The sequence below is a fragment of the Dipodomys merriami genome, unplaced genomic scaffold (assembly GCF_024711535.1).
Source record: "Dipodomys merriami isolate MVZ:Mamm:240054 unplaced genomic scaffold, mDipMer1.0.p SCAF_7, whole genome shotgun sequence".
NCBI lineage: Eukaryota > Metazoa > Chordata > Mammalia > Rodentia > Heteromyidae > Dipodomys > Dipodomys merriami.
The window spans coordinates 46,222,670-46,244,402 of record NW_027206290.1 but is presented as its reverse complement, the minus strand read 5'-3'; the positions used below and the strand labels follow the sequence as shown (position 1 = coordinate 46,244,402).

The 21,733-nt window shown below is 43.1% G+C and overlaps 1 protein-coding gene across 1 annotated transcript in view; it reads left to right on the top strand.

Moving 5' to 3' along the window:
• Positions 1-3,794: 3,794 nt before the first annotated feature.
• Positions 3,795-21,733, top strand: part of Dync1li1 (dynein cytoplasmic 1 light intermediate chain 1) — a 50,382-nt gene continuing 32,443 nt past the window's right edge. The window contains exons 1-2 of the mRNA XM_070006492.1: positions 3,795-4,024; positions 4,180-4,253. Of these exons, the coding sequence (XP_069862593.1) occupies positions 3,879-4,024; positions 4,180-4,253 (220 nt within the window). The 5' untranslated portion in view covers positions 3,795-3,878. The remainder of the gene's footprint in view (positions 4,025-4,179; positions 4,254-21,733) is intronic.

Here is a 21,733-nt window from a genome sequence, read left to right as displayed (position 1 = left end):
GAAAACAACAGGACAGGGGCTGGGAAGGTGGCTCAGTGGTAGAGCACTTGCCTTGCATGCCTGAGGCCCTGGGTTCAATTCCCTAGCACCACATAAGCAAAAAGAAAAAAAGCTGGAAGTGGCGCTGTGGTAGAGCGCTAGCCTTGAGCTGAAGAGCTGAGGGACAGCGCCCAGGGCCAGAGTTCAGGCCCCACGACTGGACCCCCCCCCCCAAAATAAAAGAAAACAGGACAATTGTTGGAACATATCCTTGACACCAGGAGAGAGGACTAGTGCACAGATTGCTCTACTATAAGACTATGGATTATTCTTGATACTTGGCAGGAAGGAAGAGTATGAAAATGCAGAAAATGGAAGCTGAGTAGATATGTGAGTGGGAATTGGTATAAATTGCAAAGGTATAAATTATAAAGAAAAAAAAGAGAATACATAGTTCAAGATTAAGAATCAGATTGGATTTCTCAACGGCAACATTAAAAGCCAATACATGAGAGATGAAAGCTTTTAAAAACTCAAGTAAAGATCATCTGCAACCTGACTTTTACATTTAGTAAGGGTAGATTAAATTTACTTTCAAATGTACAAGGTGTGCTGGACCTTTTGTTTGCCCCTCCAGTTCTTCCTCTGTTCTACTTTGTCTTGAAGCTAGACCTGTCTGAATTACTTCACTTGGTTTTTCATGCCCTTCTTCTGTTGGGTCTGGTCTAAATGCAACACTGACAGGAGGCCAGTGGGTATAAAGAGAGGTTGGTGCTGTGTTATTTTGCTGATGGTTGCAGATGTTGCTGGACATCTCTTTCCTATGGTTCCTGCTCTCTGGTTTCTAGAGAACACACCTTCCTCTTTTTTCTTCAGGTCCATAGTTCCTACTATTGCTAGTCTCTTCTCTTAACAGAAAACACTTAAGGATGTTATCTTTTTCTTGACTGGACTCTGACTGAGCAGGTCCCTAAAAATTTACATGTGGGCTGGGAAGTTGGCTCAGTGGTAGAGCGCTCGCCTTTCATGCTTAACGCCCTGGGTTCGATTCCTCAGCACCACATAAGCAGAAAAAAAAAGCCGGAAGTGGTGCTGTGGCTCAAGTGGTAGAGTGCTAGCCTTGAGCTGAAGAGCTGAGGGACAGCGCCCAGGCCAAGAGTTCAGGCCCCACGACCGGACCCAAAAAAAAAAAAAATTTACATGTAACTTGTCTCATAAAATTGTTGGAAGTTCTCCACTAAAATAAGGAACTAAGCTGGGTGCTGGTGGCTAACACCTGTAATCCTAGGTACTCAGGAGGGTGAGATCTGAGATCTCACCAAAGTTCAAAGCCAGCTAGGGCAGGAAAGTCCATGAGACTCATCTCTGATTGACTCCCAGAAAACCCGAAGTGGTGTTGTGGCTCAAAGTAGTAGAGTGCTAGCCTTGAGTGTCAAAGTTCAGGGACAGTGCCCAGGCCCAGAGATCAAGCCCCATGACTGACATATATACATACATACATAAATAAGTAAGAGATAGGATCTTGGATTACAGAGCAACCAATTCAGATTAGGGCTGACCAGAAAGGAGATAAAGTTATTAGACTGAATACTCAATTAGGAGTTTTACATAACTGTCACAAGAATTTGAGAGCTAGTGAGAATTAATGGCAGAGATATCTATGTAACTGAAGAATAAGGCAGTTGTTAAAAATAAAATAGCTGTTGACTTTAGATATAAAAATTGGGCTGGAGGGGGAGGGAGTGTAGTTGTGAAGGTGGGAGGGAAGGGATGGTAGGGGAAAAACAAAGGAGGCAACCATGCTTGATAAGAAATGTACTCATTACCTTACTCATGTAACTGTAATCCCTCTGTACAGTATTTTCACAATAAAATTAAAAATTGGGCAAGAAAAAGTAATCACAATATGAGAACTACAGTACCTTAATACTGAATAGTATTTATGAAACAAAATTTCCAAGGGAGTGCTGAATCTTTCTTTTTCTTCTTTTTTTTTTTTTAGTCTTTCCTTTTATAGCTTTCTTACATAAGTTCTCTCTCTATTCTTGTAGAGATTTTCACAGAAGCCGTTTTCCATAATGGCACCTAGCTTTCAGGGCATTTATTTTAACATGATTTGACCTATAGCATTTGACAGAGAAGCCAAAATCTTCTGAATAAGCCTCTGCTCTATGTGTTCTGGGGTAGGTTACCTAATTTTGCTGCACTTTCAAAGGATGAAAACAGCATGTCACCACTGGCATATCCTAGACATTCATAAATTACAATTTTTTTATCAGCCATAGAAGAATGCGGGATAGGGATATTATAAAACCACAGAAATCCAACTTTGACCTCAGCTTAAAGTGTGTACTTGGGTATCTTAAAGTCAAAGGTAACTATGATAAACGTGAAAACTCCTCAGAACAAGCCAATACCAAATGGAATGGCAACTCTGCATATAAACAATATTGAGGGGGAAATGCTCTGAGGAAAAAAGAAATCACGGAGGGAAATCAGTGACTTGGGGGATTCCCAGATTACCTGGCAACACAGAAAAGCCCAGGACTGACTGCAAGAGGGGTGCGGGTGAAGCGGGGAGAGGAGGGTTTGGTTCCTTCCTTAATCGTAACAAAATGAAGAATTTTAGCTGCAGGAGTTTGGCCAGAGGGTAAGTTTTTTTGTTCTGTTTTGTTTTTTTGGTTGTGGGGCCTGAACTCTGGGCCTGGGCGCTGTCCCTCAGCTCTTCAGCTCAAGGCTAGCGCTCTACCACTTGAGCCACAGCACCATTTCCGGCTTTTTTGTCTGCTTATGTGGTGCTGAGGAATCGAACCCAGGGCCTCAGGCATGCTGAGCCACCACTGAGCCACCTTCCCAGACCCGGATGTTAAAACTTTGAAAGGTCAAGGAAAAATGGTCATTAGTGATGAACTGTTTGGCACACCTGAGATTTTTCTAATCCTAGCTCCAAGCCTTTTACACAAATGTTATTCTTTCTTTTCCCCCCCTGATCTTCCAGATTAAAAACCTCCTGGAGACTCAAGAGAGGCGCCTAAGGCTACCTGACCAGTGTACTGGCCAAGCTGGTCCTGAACTCAGACGATGCTTCCAGACTTCTAACTGCAGTGTTAAAGTACAGCCGACCGTATTGTGCCGTGTGCTTTCCCACCGCGCCGCCGCGTCCCGCAGGGAGCACTTTAGCCAGGGATCTTCAGGACCTACGATGGCGAAAACGCGCACAGGCCGGACAGAGGTGCTGGGGGCGCAGGTGCTCGGTGCCCGTGCCAGCTACGGTCTAAGCGGAAGAGTTCCCGGAAGCTAGCTTCGGTTCTCGGGTCCTGCAGGCTTGCAATAAACCGGGGGGGGGGGGGGAGAGGGGGCGAACGGGCCGTTTCCAATCTCCCGCGGAGCATCTCAGACTAAACACGACCACCCGAAGCGCGCTCTGGGCGGCGTGTCGCCACCAGTGAACCCAGAGGCGGGGAGCGGGGGAGCCCAGAAACCCAGGAGCACCGGTAGGCCGTTACCGGTCGGGTCTACCTTGAGTGAGGCAGACCACCCGCGCTAATAGTGGAGGGCCACGGTGACAGACTGCAGGAATTCTCGACTGGACTGAAGGGTGGGACCCAACGCCGCTCACCTGACACAACGCGCCCGCACCGGCGGCTGCCGGAGCCCGGAGGGACGCGCTTCTACATCGAAGCACCTACCGAACGGGAATACCCCCCCCCCCCGCGCAAGCGCAACCCTGCGGCAGAGCGGCGCATGCGCCGAGCGACCCGCCAGCCCCGCCCCTACAGGCTCCACCCTCTCCGTTCGGCGAGCGACCGTATCCGGGTTCCCCCTGCCGCCGCCGCCGCTGCCGCCGCCGCCGCCTTGCTCATTCAGCCCGGCTGGGAGTGGTGTGATTCCCGATCAAGATGGCGGCTGTGGGGCGGGTAGGCTCGTTCGGTTCCTCTCCGCCGGGACTTGGCGCAGCTTACTCTGGCGGCCCCCTGGCCCACGAGCTGGCGTCGGGCAGTGGCGGCGCCGCAGCGGGCGACGACGAGGACGGGCAGAATCTTTGGTAACCACCCCACCCCTCCCGGGTCCCCGTGGGTTCTCCCCGCTCGGCGGACGTGTCCGGGAGCCCCGCGCGCGCGCGCGCCGGGCCGGCCGCTGCGTGCTCGGCCGCCGGACCCGCCGGTCCCCGGCCTCAGCCTGCGCCTTGCTCCCCGTTAGGTCCTGCATCCTCAGCGAGGTCTCCACGCGCTCGCGCTCCAAGCTCCCGGCGGGAAAGAACGTGCTGCTGCTGGGTAAGCGCCCCCGACCTCTCCCGGCCCCACCCCGAACCACCCCGGCTCGGGGGCCGGTCCTCCTACCGGCTCGCTCGCTCCCCTTCTTTTGTGCGGACGGCCCGGCGCGGCCCAGCCCGGCCGCGCCCCGCCTCCCGACCTGTCGCTGACAGCTGGGAGGGGGAAAAGGGCACCCGGCCACCCTCAGGCCTCGGCTCCCAGGGGTGCGGAGGGCGGCCCGTCCGCCTTCCCTGGGAGAGACGGAATGGGCAGCCCACCCGAGGGGCATGCTCAGTGGCCCCCTAGAAAACGAGGACAGTCTTTTTCTTTCTTAACAGAAGTCGGCCGGGGAGGCTCTCGATGAGTGCTCCCGGGCCAACGGCATGCCGTTAATATTTAATTGCTGACTGTGTAGATTGACTGGTGGTCGGGATACGTGGTTCTTATTAGATGCAGCGTTTTGGGGGGGAGAGGGTTCTGTGTACCCCTGTTGCAATGGCCTTTTTGACTGTCAGTGATCATGAATTTTGGAAGGGTCTGTGTGGTACACCGTTCTAGTTTCGTTCATCAGCCGGATGGATAGCATAATGAGAAATGGCCGAATGTCTCAGTTTTCCTTATTTTGTACCTCCTCAGTTCTCCGTTGTGTTGTTGTCTTTATTGACGGGGTGGGTGTGGGTGTGGAGAGGGTTTATCTAGGGAGAATTACTTAAGGTTCACAGCTTTTCAGGTTCAGCTCCTGAATCATTTATACAGGCAAAATTTCTTTATTTTTTTGCATGCAAGATGCTGGAGTTTTGCTTATGAAATACATATTTTAAAGCAAGACTATTGATATCTGAAGACTTTTTTCTATACATCTGAAAGCAAAAAACAAAAACAAAGACATGCTACTTGACAGAGTCCACATTAATAGGAGTGATTAGAAAGATATTACTTCTTTATTGTGAACTGCTACTGACGTATAGAATACATATCTGTAAAATGATGGAGAGCTAGTTGAAAAATTAGCTTTGTACCTTCCTTTGTAATGTGATCAAAAGCACCTAGTGCTTTGGATTAGCCTGGATTTGAGTTAAGGCCCTGTCACAAGCTCTATGATCTTAAGCAAGTCTTGTGCTATCTGTAAACTTCAATTTTTTTTCCTTCATCTTTTATGGAAATGTAAAAATAATAATGTTTGCCTCAGGATTTTGGGAAAGATTAAATGATTTAATAGTTGTAAAATGAAGATGATGCTATGATTTTGTGATGGATTTATCTTAACTAAATTTATCAGAACTCTTTAAAAAATTTTGAATTAGTGCTTACATAACTGATATTGATAAGACAGAAATTAGGATCCAAAAGCAAAAAAAACAGCAACAACAACCAAAACCCCAAAATAGAAAAGAAGTTCCAGAAAATGTTAATTATAGATTGCTAAATAAAATGGACTTAAGACGCTGTGATGTCACTGATTGTAGTTTAATTAATCCAAGTTAAATAAGACAGCAGACACTGTCATAGTGAAGATAAGAATGATGATTTTTTTTCCTTTGTGCCAGCACACCTTGGGTTTACCTTTTTTTAAAATTCATTGATTAGGTTTTTTTTCATTTTATAAATTTCCTACCATTATTGTTGTGCATAGGGTATTATATGGATGGTTAGGGATCGCTTGTGGTGAAAGCAACGGTGACACTTTTTGTTTATTTCTTGGTACATAATGTGTACTGAGGTTGCCCGTGTTTATTTTTTTAAAGTACTCTTTGACACTGGGTCAAACATAAAGACTAAGTGTACTTAGAAGCTCAGACTCCTTTGCTCCTCCATACTTAGAATAGATTAAATTTTCCCTTTTTAATTTCTTTTTATGAACTTAATCGTTCAGAAAGCTCTAGCTGGTGTCGAGTTATATAAGGCAGAAATTTAATACTTTCAGTACTTTTCATGAAGTTTCAGCTTTGGAGGAAGCTTTTCTTCCAGCTTTGGAGAAGCATATATATATTTTTTTAATTGTGAAAATACTGTACAGAGGGGTTACAATTACATGGGCAGGATAATGAGTACATTTCTTATCAAGCATTGTAGCCTTCTCCTTTGTTTCCCCTTCCCATCCTCCCCCTGCCCCCCCACCCAATCTTCCCCACTCTCCCCCCCCCCCCCCGCACCCCCCCAAAGTTGTAAAGTTCGTTTTCGACATAAGGACTTGTACATCTCATTGTAGCAATGGGTCCACCTGTATCCCTATTTAAACGATTTGTTTTTCCCCTTCTCCTCCACAAATTATACCGACATCAAATACAGTGAAAGCAGGGGTTATACTGTGGGGGAGGGACATACAAAGCAATGAAGAAATAATCTTATAAATGTGTTAGAAACAATCGCATAAAAGAAAAAAAACATTTGAATACATATCTTAGGGTTCATTTCCCTAACATCACCTTATCTGGCCTTTTCTGCTTGACTCAGACATATACTAGTTATTGCAAATAAGGGAAACCATGGGACCTATGTTTCTTTGGGCCTGGCTTCCTTCACTTAATATAATTTTTTCCAAGTTTTTCCATTTCCTAACAAATGGGGCAAAGTCATTCTTTCTGATGGAAGCATAGAATTCCATTGTGTATATGTACCACATTTCTTGATCCATTCATCTACTGAGGGGCATCTGGGTTGGTTCCATATCTTAGCTATAGTAAATAGTGCTGCAATAAACATAGTCGTGCTGGTAGCTTTAGTGTGGTCTTGTTTGTAAGCATTTGGGTAAATGCCCAAAAGTGGGATTGCTGGGTCATAGGGGAGCTCTATGTGGAGTCTTTTGAGGAACCTCCATACTGCTTTCCAAAGTGGTTGAACAAGTTTACATTCCCACCAACAATGCCGTAAGGTTTCCTTCTGTCTACATCCCCTCCAGCATCTGTTGTTATTAGAGTTCTTGATTTTAGCCATTCTAACTGGGGTGAGGTGGTATCTCAATGTTGTTTTGATTTGCATTTCTTTTATGGCTCTAGAGGTTGAGCATTTCTTCATGTGTCTATTGGCCATCCTTCTTTCCTCTTCAGAGAAGTTTCTCTTTAAGTCTTTAGCCCACTTATTTATTGGGCAGTTGTTTCTTTGAGGATTTGTTATTGGGGGATTTAATTTTTTGAGTTCCAAGTATATTTTAGATATGAGACCCTTTGTCAGTTGTATGGCTAGTGAAGATCTTCTCCCAATCCGTAGGCTTTCTATTGATCTTGCTAACTATGTCCTTGCCATGCAGAAGCTCTGCAACTTCATGCAATCCCATTTGTCCAACCTTTCTTTGATTTGTTGTATTTCCGGGTCTCTATTAAGAAAATTTGGGCCTGTGCCAAGGAGACCTAGGGTTTCTCCAATTCCATTCTGTAATATTTTCAGAGTGTCAGAGAAGCATATTTTTTATACTGATGATATGTAAATAAGGTTAATTTTCTAAAATTTCTCTATAAATATTCCTTGAGATATTTACCATTACATATTATGTCAGCATTTGTGCTGGCAGAAATAAACAGTAGGGATTGTGGTTTTCCTGTTAGGAGTTTGAGGGTTCCAGGTGTGGGGAGATGGTTGACCTTAATATGTCTTCCATGAATAATAGTGGTCTTTGGAATCCCATATTCAGAAAACCAAATCTGAGAATAAAAGAAGGTTTGTATTTCCAGAAACAATCTAGTACACTGGAATGATACAGGATTGTGTTTCAACTGCACATATACTGCAATTTAACTTAGCTTGCTGCATGGCCTTAGTTCCAATGGAAGAAAGAAGTGTAGACTAGTACTTGGGAGGCTGAGACAGGAGGATTGTAAATTAGAGGCCAGGCTGAGCTCCATAGGGCAACTTTGATCTTGACATGCTTAATCAGTTATTTAATTTATCTAGACCTGACTACTAGTGATATACAGAAAGACTTTAAATATTAGTGTTTAGGGGCTGGGAAGATGGTTCAGTGGTAGAGCGCTTGCCTTGCATGCATGAGGCCCTGGGTTCGATTCCTCAGTACCACATAAGCAAAAAGAAAAAAGCCGGAAGTGGCGCTGTGGCTCAAGTGGTAGAGTGCTAGCCTTGAGCTGAAGAGCTGAGGGACAGCACCCAGGCCCAGAGTTCAGGCCCCACGAATGGACCCAAAATAAATAAATAAATAAATATTAGTGTTTAAACAAAGTTCCTCCCTCCTTCCTTTTATTCCTCCACTGGGGAAGGAACCCAAGGCCTTTGTGAGTTTTAGGTAATCTTCCTTGAAAGAAAGCCCTTTTGTATAGGTTTCAGTAAAGTTTGTTTTAAATACTAAAAGTAAGCTTCTTTTTTTTTTTTTTTTTTGCCAATCATGGTGCCTGAACTCTGGGCCTGGGCACTGTCCCTCAGCTCTTCAGATCCAGGCTAGTGCTCTACCACTTGAGCCACAGCACCATTTCCAGCTTTTTCTGCTAATGTGGTGCTGAGGAATCGAACCCAGGGCCTCATGCATGCAAGGCAAGCTAAAAGTAAGCTTCTTATGCATGTATTTTAAGTAGGATCTAATTCATAAATCATCCCTGTAAGGACTGTTATTTAACTGCCTGGGCTATACAGGAAGACTGTCTCAAAACAACGAAAGAAAGGAAGGAAAGAACGAAGGGAGAGAGAGAGAGAGAGAGAATGAGAGAGAGAGAGAGAGAGAGAGAGAGAGAGAGAAAGAAAGGCTGAGCATTAGTGGCTCATTCCTCTAATCCTAGCTACTTGAGACAGATCTGAGGAGCCAGTCAGGGCAGCAAAGTCAATGAAACACTTTATTTAACCAGCAAAATGAAAACTAGAAGTGGAACTGTGGCTCAAGTGGTATTGTGCCGACCTTGAGAGAAAAACTAAGGGAGAGTGCCCTGGCCCTGAATGTAAGCCCTTGTATCCGGAAATAAAAGAAGTTAGAAGTGTGCTATAGTTAATTTTCTACAATACAGTGGGGTGACAGTAATTTTAGTTTTTTGGTTTTTTTTTTGTTGTTGTTGGTCGTGGGGCTTGAACTCTGGGCCTGGGCACTGTCCCTCAGCTCTTCAGCTCAAGGCTAGAGCTCTACAACTTAAGCCACAGGGCCACTTCTGGCTTTTTCTGTTTATGTGGTGCTGAGGAATTGAACCCAGGGCCTCATACATGCAAGGCAAGCACTCTACTACTGAACCACCTTCCAAGCCCAGGTAATTTTAGTTTTTAAAGAGACAGGGTTTTACTATGTTGCCCAGGCTGGTCTCGAGCTTTTGGGCTCAAGAGATCCTGCTATCTTTGCTGTCTCAGTAGCTGGGACTACAGGAGCAACTTGAGAGAATAGAAATGTTTGTGACCCTGATTTATTCAGGTCACACTATATACATGTATCAAACTCACACTGCACTCCAAAATATGTACAACTGCATGTTGACAAAAAATGTCATGGTGTGGTGGCCCAAAACTGTGTCTAAGAATTAATATTAATACGCCTTTGTTTTTTCTTCAATTGATTATAATACAGTTTTGAATTTTATTTTTGGGCTTGTGATATGAGGGAACTTCATTGTGATTTTCCATACATGCACACAGTGTGCTTAAACAGTTCAACTCTTCACCTTATTTCCCTTCCTCATCTCCCTTCCATTTTTTCAAATAGCATTTGATAGGTTTCATTAGAATATGTATTTATATATATATACATATGTATGTATGTAATATGCTTTGATCCTCTTCATCCCACAGTTTTCTCTCCTTTTTTTCTTCCCCTTATATATTTTATTTATTTTTATTTTTTGGGTCCGGTAATGGGGTCTGAACTCTGGGCCTGGGCACTGTCCCTCAGCTCTTTAGCTCAAGGCTAGCGCTCTACCACTTGAGCCATGGCACCACTTCTGGCTTTTTTTTTTTGGGGGGGTCTGGTCGTGGGGCCTGAACTCTGGGCCTGGGTGCTATCTCTCAGCTCTTCAGCTCAAGGCTAGCACTCTACCACTTGAGCCACAGCGCCACTTCTGGCTTTTTTCTTTTTGCTTATGTGGTGCTGAGGAATCGAACCCAGGGCCTCATGCATGCAAGGCAAGCGCTCTACCACTGAGCCACCTTCCCAGCCCACTTCTGGCTTTTTTCTTTTTGCTTATGTGGTGCTGAGGAATTGAACCCAGGGCCTAATGCATGCAAGGCAAGTGCTCTACCACTGAGGCACCTTCCCAGCCCTAAAGGTTGAATTTTTTTTGGGGGGGGGTTTCAGTTGTGGGGCCTGAACTCTGGGCCTGGGTGCTGTCCCTCAGTTCTTCAGCTCAAGACTAGCACTTTGCCAATTGAGCCACAGCACCACTTCCAGCTTTTTTTTTTCTGCTTATGTGGTGCTAAGGAATCGAACCCAGGGCCTCATGCATGCAAGGCAAGCACTCTACCACTGAGTCACCTTCCCAGCCCCCCTATATATTTTAATAGCTACTTTTTTTTTTTTTCTGGTCCTGTGGCTTGAACTCTGGGTGTGAGCACTACCCCTGAGCTTCTTTTGCTCAAGGTGAGCACTCTACCACTTGAGCCACAATGCCACTTCTGGCTTTTTTTTCCCCCTTGAGTAGTTTGGTAGAGGTAGAGTTTCATGGAGTTTCCTGCCCAGGCTGGCTTTGAACCACAATACTCAGATCTTAGCCTCCTGAGTAGCTAGGATTATAGGCGTGAGCCACCTGTGCCCAGCTTTAATATCTACATTTAAGTGGTTTCTCCATATCTTGATTAATTTCTCATGATTGATAACAAAACTCCTAAGGAAAATAGTGATACCCTCTAAGGTAATACACTTACATATATTAGTCATGTAAGAATTGCTTGTATATTCTTATCACCATAAAGATCAGCAAATAGACAAGTGTTAAGTAAAGTGCTGTAAGTTATACAGTCAGAGACAAAATCAGGATTCAAAATAGTGCAGCCTCATCCAGAAAGAGTACTCTTACTCTTTATGTTGCTGCTTCCCCCACCCCCACGAAAAATAAGATAGGGGTTAGCAGTTACTAAAGAATTGTATCTAATATTCTTGAGTTAGCACAAAACAACTCAGCAATATAGATTAGTTGGACTCATGTCAAGTAAGATATATATGTAGTCACTGCCTCCAATGTTAGCATTACATATAAGACAGCAATATAAGTTTCTGTTTGGCAGGCAGTGTCAGTTACTAAAACTAACTTCCCCTTTAGAGTCATCTAAGCCTCATCTTTCTCACTTGCAAATTAAAATATTAGGATTTAGTGTTCCCCAAATCTTTCATTAAATCTGACATTCTGTATTTTTAAATTTTAAATCTTGTGTTAAATTTTTTTTTAAAGTATTGTAAGGTATATTGAAATTAGGCTTAAATTAATAAGACATTCTCTTGGTTACTGCGCTGTTTAATTACATCCAGGAAAGAAATCTACAGTCTTGGGCTGGGAAGGTGGCTCAGTGGTAGAGTGCTTGCCTTGCATGCCTGAGGTCCTGGGTTCGATTCCTCAGTGCCACATAAGCAAAAAGAAAAAAGCCGGAAGTGGGCTGTGGCTCAAGTGGTAGAGTGCTAGCCTTGAGCTGAAGAGCTGAGGGACAGCACCCAGGCCCAGAGTTCAGGCCCCACGACCGGACCCCCCCCCCAAAAAAAACAAAAAAAAAAAAAAAAAAAAAAAGAAATCTACAGTCTCTTCATTGTGCCTGGGCTCTATCCCTCAGCTCTTCAGCTCAAGGCTAGGGCTCTACCACTTGAGCCACAGCACCACTTCCGGCTTTTTTCTTTTTGCTTATGTGGTACTGAGGAATTGAACCCAGGGCCTCATGCATGCAAGGCAAGTGCTCTACCACTGAGCCACTTTCCCAGCCCCCCCCGCCCCCCTGAAGGTATTATTAACTCAGGGTACTGTGCAGCCGCCTCCCCTCCTTCAACACAATGTTGAATATCGAGTATTGGTGTAATATATGTTGGAAATTGCTTTTTAAGCCCAAAAACAAAACTAGCTTCTAAAAAACAAAACCAAAAAAAACCAAAAATCAAAACTAGCTTCTATCAAGTTAATTGGAAGTAGTAAACCTCAAGATACATATATATATATATATATATATATATATATATATATATATATATATATATATATATATATATATATATACATACACACACATACACATAAACACACACAATGAAACTAAAGGTCATTTCAGAGAAGTAACATAGCTATCAATGGAGGGCATAGTTTTCTGTTTCTGTTTGACGCTTTTTATGTTAGTAGGTATGTATGTTTGGCAGTACTAGGGATTGAACTCAGCCTTGCACTTATTTGTTAGGCAAATAATGCACTATTCAAGTCAAGTATTGCCCTTTTCCCATCGTTGTGCTTTTTGTTTCTGTTAGACACAGAGACTTGCACTCTTGCCTGGCGTGGTCTTAGACCTTGATTCTCCTACCTTCTTTTGCTGAATAATTGGGACTATAAGGACATGTCAGTATACCTGATGTGTCTTTGAGGTAGAGTTGCTCTAAGTTTTGCCTGTTCTGGCTTTGAAATGCAATATTCCTCACATAGCCTTCCAAGCAGCGTGGCCATCATATTGGTAGGGTCAGTGAACTCAGGATCTGGACACTGTTCCTGAGCTTTCATGCTCAAGGTTAGCACTCTATCACTTGACCCACAGCTCCACTTCTGACTTTTTGGTGGTTAATTGTAGATAAGAGTCTCATGTACTTTCCTGCCCTGGCTGGCTTTGAACCACAATCCTCAGATCTCAGCCTCAGCCTCCTGAGTATCTGGAATTACAGGAGTGAGCCACCAGTGCTGGGCTGGTGGTTAATTTTTTTTAAAATGATAAATAGTGTTCAGTTTGAAACTATTAGCCCCATTGTAGCTGAGTTTGATTATCATCGAAATTTGATGACTTGTGAGAAACTTTTTTATTAACTGAATTATACTTTAGTTTAATTAGTTGATGCTATTTTTTTGTTGTTTGTCTTAGGGCATGGGTCAAATGTTCAAACCTCAGTAGTGCCAAAAATATAAATAAAATAGATTAAAAATTGAAAAAAAAAGTATACCTTTTAAGTCTTTCTATAGATGGTTAGTTTTCTAGGGCAGTTGTACCATTTTACATTTCTGCCATCAATACATGGAAGTACTTGTTTGTCTGGTACAATTCCCAACACTATTTTTTTTGCTTATTTAGTAAATCTTAATTTTTTTTTTTTTTTGGGTCTGGTCGTGGGGCCTGAACTCTGGGCCTGGGCGCTGTCCCTCAGCTCTTCAGCTCAAGGCTAGTGCTCTACCACTTGAGCCACAGCGCCACTTCCGGGTTTTTTCTTTTTGCTTATGTGGTGCTGAGGAATTGAACCCAGGGCCTCAGGTATGCAAGGCAAGCGCTCTACCACTGAGCCACCTTCCCAGCCCCAGTAAATCTTAATTTAAAAAGTGAATTTAGAGAGCTCTTCATTTAAAGAGTTAAATCTTCATTTAACAATTTAATTATAGGACATATTCTTTTTTTTTTTTTTTGTCGGTCATGGGGCTTGAACTCTGGGCCTGAGCACTGTCCCTCAGCTCTTCAGCTCAAGGCGAGCACTCTAAGACATATTCTATATTTATTAATAACCTTGGTCTAGTAGGGCTTTGACCTCCTGGAACATAGAAACTGTTGGTGACCATTGGAATTTTTATTGACCACAGCAAGTGTTTATTGAATTAATCTAAATTGTTTTTTAATTCATATCTAGTCAGTCTGTGAGAGTAAGGAGAATGATTAAAGATAATTTTAGTTTTTCAATGTGATGTGGATTGCTGAATAATTAAATCTAAAGGTAAGGTTTTGCAGAACCACAGGGATGGGAACCATTGTGTATTGTGCCTGTTACTTGTGTTAAGGATTCTGCTAGGAGATTTATTATGTAGTATGTTTACTATTTCACAAAAAAGTGTTTTGAGCCCAGATTTAACAGCTAGGATTCAAAGTTGGATTTGTCTTTCTGCTATTCAGGTACTGCTTGACGTTTCTGTAGTCTTGAACAGGTGTGCATAAACATTTTCTTAGAACCAGCAGACCCTGCAGCTGATAAACAGCTTCTCTCTTCTTCGACCCATTAAAGTGGGAGAGAAGATGCCCTCGGTGAGATGAGGAGCAGACCAAATCACTTTACCTTGCTGGCACCTCCACATAACCAATCAAAAGCCTTGCAGTGATTTAAGTTAGAGTTAAGTTAGAGTTCCCAGATGTGGCTCTTATCACATGGCACTTGTTAGCTTTCAGGTGGCATAAGATATATGATTTATTTTACATCATTCAAAGCCAAAAAAAAACTGTCACGTTTGTGTATTGTGAGACCTGTGACAGGCTGGAACTCTTGTCCTGATTATCATGATGCTGTGTGCCATAATGTATCCAACATATGCATGGAAATTGAGTCAATGCTCTACAGGAAACAACAGGAAACTTAAAAATGGAGAGAATGAAGAAGCAGGGCACAGCTTGATTTTTACCTGTTGAGTCTCTTTATCTTGAGCCAGAGGAGGATTACAGGAAGCTGCTTCAGAAACAGGGAGGTGGCACTGTGTTGTAGTTGAGGAGTACTAGCTGGGTCCAAGTCCTGACTTTTTAGTAAGCTGTTTTATCTTTTAGATAGTACTACTTACCCTTTAGGATTCTTGTGAGAATGATGGGCAATAATGTTTGTAATACACTTCAAACAGTAGCATACTTGGAAAACATTGGGAATAGCATTTATCATTAACATGTGTATGTAAGGAGTTTGCTTTTACTGTACCACTAATTTGCACATGTTTTCATGCTACCACTTTAAATCACTGCTGCTGTCTTATTATAGAGTTTTATTTCCAGAATGTTATCTAATCAAGAAGTAATAAGTGATACTAGTCCTTAAAGTTTAATCCTTCACCATAGAAGTAGTCTAATCTTACTGCCATCTGTTCAGAAGTTGCAGGGCAAATGGAGTTACTTAACTTGGCAAGGTTTATACTGCTAATGATGATACATTGCTCTGGTTGGCCTTGAATTCTTCATCCTCCTGCCTTCAACACCAGAGTGTTAGAATCATAGGCCTATACAATAATGCGTGAATAAAGATGACAAAGGACAGGGATCCTGAGTTTTCCTTTTTTTGTTTCCGAAACAAGGTGTTACTGTTGTAACAGTAGGCTGGCCTTGAACTGGTGATTCTCTTTTCTAGCTTCCTGACTGCTAGTGCCAGTCACCATGCCCAGCCATATATGAAGTTTTTGTTGTTGTTGTTGTTTTTGATGATACTAGAATTTGGATTCAGGGTCTTGCACGTGTTAAATAGGCACACTACCATCTGAACCACACACCCCTTCTTTGCTTTAGTCACTTTTTAGTTAGGTCTTGAGCTACCTGGACTAATCTTAGACCTCAGTCTTCCTAATCTTTGCCTGTGGTGTGGCTGGCTGGGATTTTTTTTTTTTTTTGTCGGTCGTGGGGCTTGAACTCTGGGCCTGAGTGCTGTCCCTCAGCTCTTTAGCTCAAGGCTAGTGCTTTACCACTTGAGCTATAGCGCCCCTTCCTGTTTTCTGGTGGTTTATTGGAGATAAGAGTTTCACGGACTTTCTTGCCCCTGCTGGCTTTGAACCGTGATCCTCAGATCTCAGCCTCCTGAGTAGCTAGGATTACAGGAATGAGCTACCTGCACCCGGCTTGGCTGGGATTTTAGACATGAGCCCATGTGAGGCAAGTTCTTTTCACTCCCAGCCCTTAGTTTTGTTTTGTTTTTTTGTTTGTTTGTTTGCTGTTGTTGTTGGTTGTGGGGCCTGAACTCATCTAGGCACTGTCCCTGAGCTCTTTTGCTCAAGGATACTGCTCTACCACTTTGAGCCACAGTGCCACTTATGGTTTTGAGTGGTTAATTGGTGATAGGAGACACATGGGAACTTTTCTGCCTATGCTGACTTTGAACCAGGATTCTCAGATCTTAGTCTTCTGAGTAGCTAGGATTATAGGCATGAACCGCTGGCACCCAGGTTTTTGTTTTTTGTTTTTGTCAGTTACAGGGCTTGAGCTCTGAGCCTGGGTTCTGTCCCTGAGTTCTTCAGCTCAACGCAAGTGCTCTACCACTTGAGCCACAGCATCACTTCCAGTTTTCTGGTGGTTAATTGGAGATAAGAGTCTCAGACTGGGCTGGGAAGGTAGCTTAGTGGTAGAGTGCTTGCCTCACATGCGTGAGGCCCTGGGTTCAATTCCTCAGCATCATATAAGTAGAAAAAGCTGGAAGTGGTGCTGTGGCTCAAGTGGTAGAGCTCTAGCCTTAAACTGAAGAGCTGAGGGACAACGCCCAGGCCCAGAGTTCAGGCCCCACAACCAACCAACAACAACAACCAACAACAAAAAAAGAGCCTCAGACTTTACTTGCCTAGGCTGGCTTTGAACCTTGATCCTCAGATCTCAGCCTCCTGAGTAGCTAGGATTACAGGTGTGAGCCACCAGTGCCTGGCTTTGCTTTGTGAATGCTAGATAAATGTTCAACTACTGAGCTACTCTTAATTGCTCTCCATGATGGGCAGGTGGACTGTTTTCCTTTCTTTCTTTCTTTCTCCCTCTCTTTCTTTCTCTCTCCCTCTCTTTCTTTCTCTCTCCCTCTCCCTCTCCCTCTCTCTCTCTCTCTCTCTCTCTCTCTCTCTCTCTCTCTCTCCCTCTCTCCCTTTCTCTCTGTCTCTCTCTCGTTCTTTCATTCTTTCTGTCCTGGGGCTTGAACTCAGGGCTTGGGTATTGTCCCTGAGCTTTTGTGCTCAAGGTTAGGGCTCTGCCAATTGAGCAACCGTGCCACTTCTGCTTTTTATGGTGTTTAATTGGAGATAAGAGTCTCACAGACATTCCTGCCCAGGCTGGCTTTGATCTGCATTCCTCAGATCTCAGCCTTCTGAGTAGCTAGAATTATAGGTATAAGCCACCTGCTTCCAGCTCCACTATAAGGTTTCTTTTGAAGGCATACTACTACTGGGGTTTGAACTAAGGGCCTTGAACTTCCTAGGTGGACCTGCTTGTTGGGCTGGTATGCCCTGTACTACTTGAACTATGCCTTCAGTCCTGGTTTTTGCTGGTCATGTTGGAAAGTCTCATAGACCTTTGTACCTGGGTTGGCTTCAAACTGTGATCTTCCAAACTTCAATTTCTAAGTAGCTAAGATTACAGGAGTGAGGCAATTGTGCCTGGCCATGGTTGAATTTTAAATTTCCAAGCTGGGCTGAGGCACCGCTGCTTCCATCTGACAACTCAGTTCAAGGACTGAAACAAAGCCTTAGTGAAGGAGAAATGTATAAGGAGTTTACACTATTAATTAACCTGTTACTGATAAGAGGTAGCCTCTTGAGCTTTATATAGGTTCTGAGTAAGGAATGATTTTATTAGATGTGATAAAGGTCCAGAACAAGCATTGAAAGAGAGAGCATGTTGTGAAAGTATAGATGGTAACTGTAAAATGAACATCGGTAACCAAGTCTATATGTAAGACATCATTTCTGGTTTTGGTGAGCAAGGAGGGACTAGGTCTGTTAAAGAAGAATAGTACAATTTCCTTAAAAAGTAAGGTCATGGGCTGGAAATGTGGTTTAGTGGTAGGGTGCTTGCCTTGCATGCATGAAGCCCTGGGTTTGATTCCTTAGTACACCATAAGCAGAAATAGCTGGAAGTGGCACTGTGGCACAAGTAGAGTTCTGTCCTTGAGCAAAAGAAGCTCAGGGACAGTGCCTAGGCTCTGAGTTTAAGCTCCAGAAGTGGCAAAAAAAAAGAAAAGAAAAGAAAAGGAATAAAGGTCATTATATCCTGTTTATGGTCAAGAGAACCTGCCCAAAGAACTTGTTTTTGAGACAAGGCCTTGTCATAGCCCAGCCTGCCTCTGCCTTTCCAGTGCTGGGATTATAGGCATACACCAACCATGCCTAGCTAGAGTGATGAAGGGGACAGACATGGAACAGTTTGCTGGACGAAACAAGTAATAGCATGCCCTTCTTCAGTGCAGTGTCCAAAGTGTATAGTGTGCTACTGGAGAACAAAGGATTGTGCTTAACTAAACTTGGCAGAGGCAGAGAAAGCTTCCTAGAGCAGAAAGATACCTAGGATTGGAATCCTAGGTAAGGGGATGGGAAGAATATTCCAGAGGGACATGATAACCCAGATGAATGGAGTTGAAATAAAAAGAAGCTTTCCCACAGCACTGGAAGAAATTGTTCAAGTCAGGAGTCTATCATATGGGGGATGAGACATGGTGAGAGAGGGATAGAAAAGGTAAGGGAGCCTTTGTAAGAAATGTTGACCTTTATATTTTGTTGTCCTTTTCTTACAAGAGCAGTAAAAAGACCCTGAAGGGTTTTCTCACATCTTAGGAAAATTCCAAACATACAGAAAGTTGAAGGAGTTTTGCATTTAATACCCATGTATTAGCTTCTGCCATTAAGATTTTTCTATATTTGTTTTATCAAGGAAGGGTGTGTTGGTATACTGCCCTCTAAGTGCTTCTATATACATATAATTAATCTGAACTCCTGAAGGATCTTAAATGAGAGGGGCATGATGAGATGCTTTGGGAAGATCAGCTGCAGGATGGAGAGTAGATTGCACAGTAATTACTTTGTGTGTCTGTATGTGCTGGTCCTAGGGCTAGAACTCTGGACCTGGGTGCTGTCCCTAAGCTCCTTTTGCTCAAGGCTAGCACTGTACCACTTGAGCTATTGCACCACTTCTGGCTTTTTCTGTGATTAATTGGAGATAAGAGTCTCACAAACTTTTTCCTGCCCAGGCTAGCTTTGAACCTCCAGCCTCCAATCTCAGCCTCCTGAATAGCTAGGATTACAGGTATGAGCTACCAGCACCTGGCAGTAGTACTAACTTTCTAGTAGTCTATTTATAGAATGTGAGAAAGAGAACTGAGGGAAAGCCATGGCTTAACAAACTTTTTGTTTAAAAAGAAAAACGATATTAATATGATCAGAAGATGCATATAATCCTAGAATAAGACATCTTTGCAAATAACTCAGGTAAAATTCCTATCAATCTAGGTAAAAATGATACTGGTTGGACATGGTAGTAAATGCCTCTAATCCTAGCACTTGGGAGGCTGAGGTAGGAGGATGGAAAGTTTGAATTCTCTGGATAGCAATTCTTGTCTCAAAACAAAAAAAATACGTTTACATTTGTCAAATCAGTTCTGATTGCATTAGGTGTATGGTGGAAGCTGTAGAAAATAATCATAATGAGGCTTAAGAGTTATGAAATATGGACATCCATTTTCATAACTTCTGGATATGGAAGTTGGCAGATGATAGAGCGGAAAACAGTATTTGGTAGAAATTTTTGCTCTTAGAAAGATCTTGTTTCAAAATAAAAATTAAAAAAAAAAAAGATCTTGTTTCAGTAAAGCAAAGTGCTCCTTCAAATTTCTTGTGGGCTCTATACCCAGCCCTGTGTTAGGTGGTTATAATATTCCTGGGGATAAAATACTCTTCAGTTTTTTCCTCATTTCATTTGTCCCTGAGCTCTAAATTCCTTTAGAGGGAGATGGACTAGGATTCTCCTGAGAGGCTTAGATTATTGCCATAGTACCAATCTTTGTTCTTACAGTTTTGACCTCAGTTTTCTCATCTGTAAGAAGAAATTTCATTGGAATCCCTTATAGCCCTCAATGCTGTTATAAAATCTTTTTTTTTTTTGGTCGTGGGGCTTGAACTCTGGGCTTGAGAACTGTGTGTGAGCTCTTCAGCTCAAGGCTACCACTTGAGTCACAGCGCCACTTCCATGTTATAAAATCTTTATGTTATCAGACATTTAAAAATCATTGGTTAGGGAAAATTCTTCTTCTTTTTTTTTTTTTGTCAGTGGTAGGTCCTGAACTCTGGGCCTGGACACTGTCCCTCAGCTCTTCAGCTCAAGGCTAGTGCTTGCCACAGCACCACTTCGGGCTTTTTCTGCTTATGTAGTGCTGAGGAATTGAACCCAGGGCCTCATGCATGCAAGACAAGCACACTACCACTGAGCCACCTTCCCAGCCTGGGAAAATTCTTAAGTTTCCATGTTTAACATATTACATTTATTTGGCCATATGCTTTTTTTTTTTTTTTTTTTTTTTTTTTTTTGTCAGTCGTGGGGCCTGAACTCTGGGCCTGGGGGCTGTCCCTCAGCTCTTCAGCTCAAGGCGAGCGCTCTACCACTTGAGCTACAGCGCCACTTCCGGTTTTCTGGTGGTTTATTGGAGATAGGAGTCTCACGGGTCTCTCCTGCCCGGGCTGGCTTTGAACCGCGATCCTCAGATCTCAGCCTCCTGAGTAGCTAGGATTACAGGCCTGAGCCACCAGCGCCCGGCTGGCCATATGCTTTTTATTTATTTTTTTTCTTCCTGTTTTCAGGGTTTTTTTTGGACGGTCATGGGGCTTGAACTCTGGGCCTGGGCACTGTTCCTGAGCTCTTCAGCTCAAGGCTACCACTCTGCCACTTGAGTCACAGCACCACTTCTGGTTTTCTGGTGGTTTATTGGAGATAAGAGACTCACAGACATTCCTGCTTAGGCTGGATTTGAACTGAGATACTCAGATCTTAGCCTCCTATAGCTACAATTACAGGCATGAGCTACTGGTGTCCCACTTGTTTTCAGTTTTTTAAAAAATCAGTAGTAGGTATTGAACTTCAGGCCATGCACTTCCTTTGCAGGCACTCTACCACTTGACAGCCCTGCCCATACTTCATATGCTCTTTGCTTTTTCAGATTTTGCTTTGTAATTAATGTTTACTTTAAAATGGGTCTACTAGGTGGTGAGTACAAACAGGCATAGCTATCATCATTTAGAATTCCAGAGGAGAAGAAGGTGTCAATATAGAAAAACAAACTTTATTCCCAATAGAATCAGGAGAGTATTTACATATGTACTTATCACTCAAAAGAAGCCCTCAATAGGGGCTAGGAAGTTGGCTTAGTGGTAGAGTGCTTGCCTTGCACACCTATGGCCCTGGGTTCGATTCCTTAGCACCACATGAGCCGAAAAAGCCAGAAGTGGGGCTGTGGCTCAAATGGTAGAGCACTAGCCTTGAGCTGAAGAGCTGAGGAACAGCATCTAGGCCCAGAATTCAGGCCCCACAACTGACCAAAAAAAAAAAAAAGCCCTCAAGAGCAGAATGCGTTAATTAATCATTTTTCTTTCTCTTCTATTCTCGAAATCTCAGTGACCATTAGAAGCAGAAATACCATTTTTCTTCATTGAATCATAATACAAAAAACAGTATCATGTTAACAGCTTCTAATGGCAGAAGTGCTATTATTTATTAGGAAGAGTGTGCTTAAATTCATATGAATTCAGATCCTGGCTCTGTCACTCATTCATGCCTGTGTGACTTTGGGTATTTAATACTTTGGTATTTAACTGCCAAATAAGATAATCATCCCCTTCCCCTTGTGGCTGTGTTAGAGCTTCTGGAGGATGCACGTGGTAGGTGGTAGTTACTCTCTGAAAGTGTCCCTGTTGATGCTGTTCTTTTTTTTTTTTTTTTTTGGTCAGTCGTGGGACTTG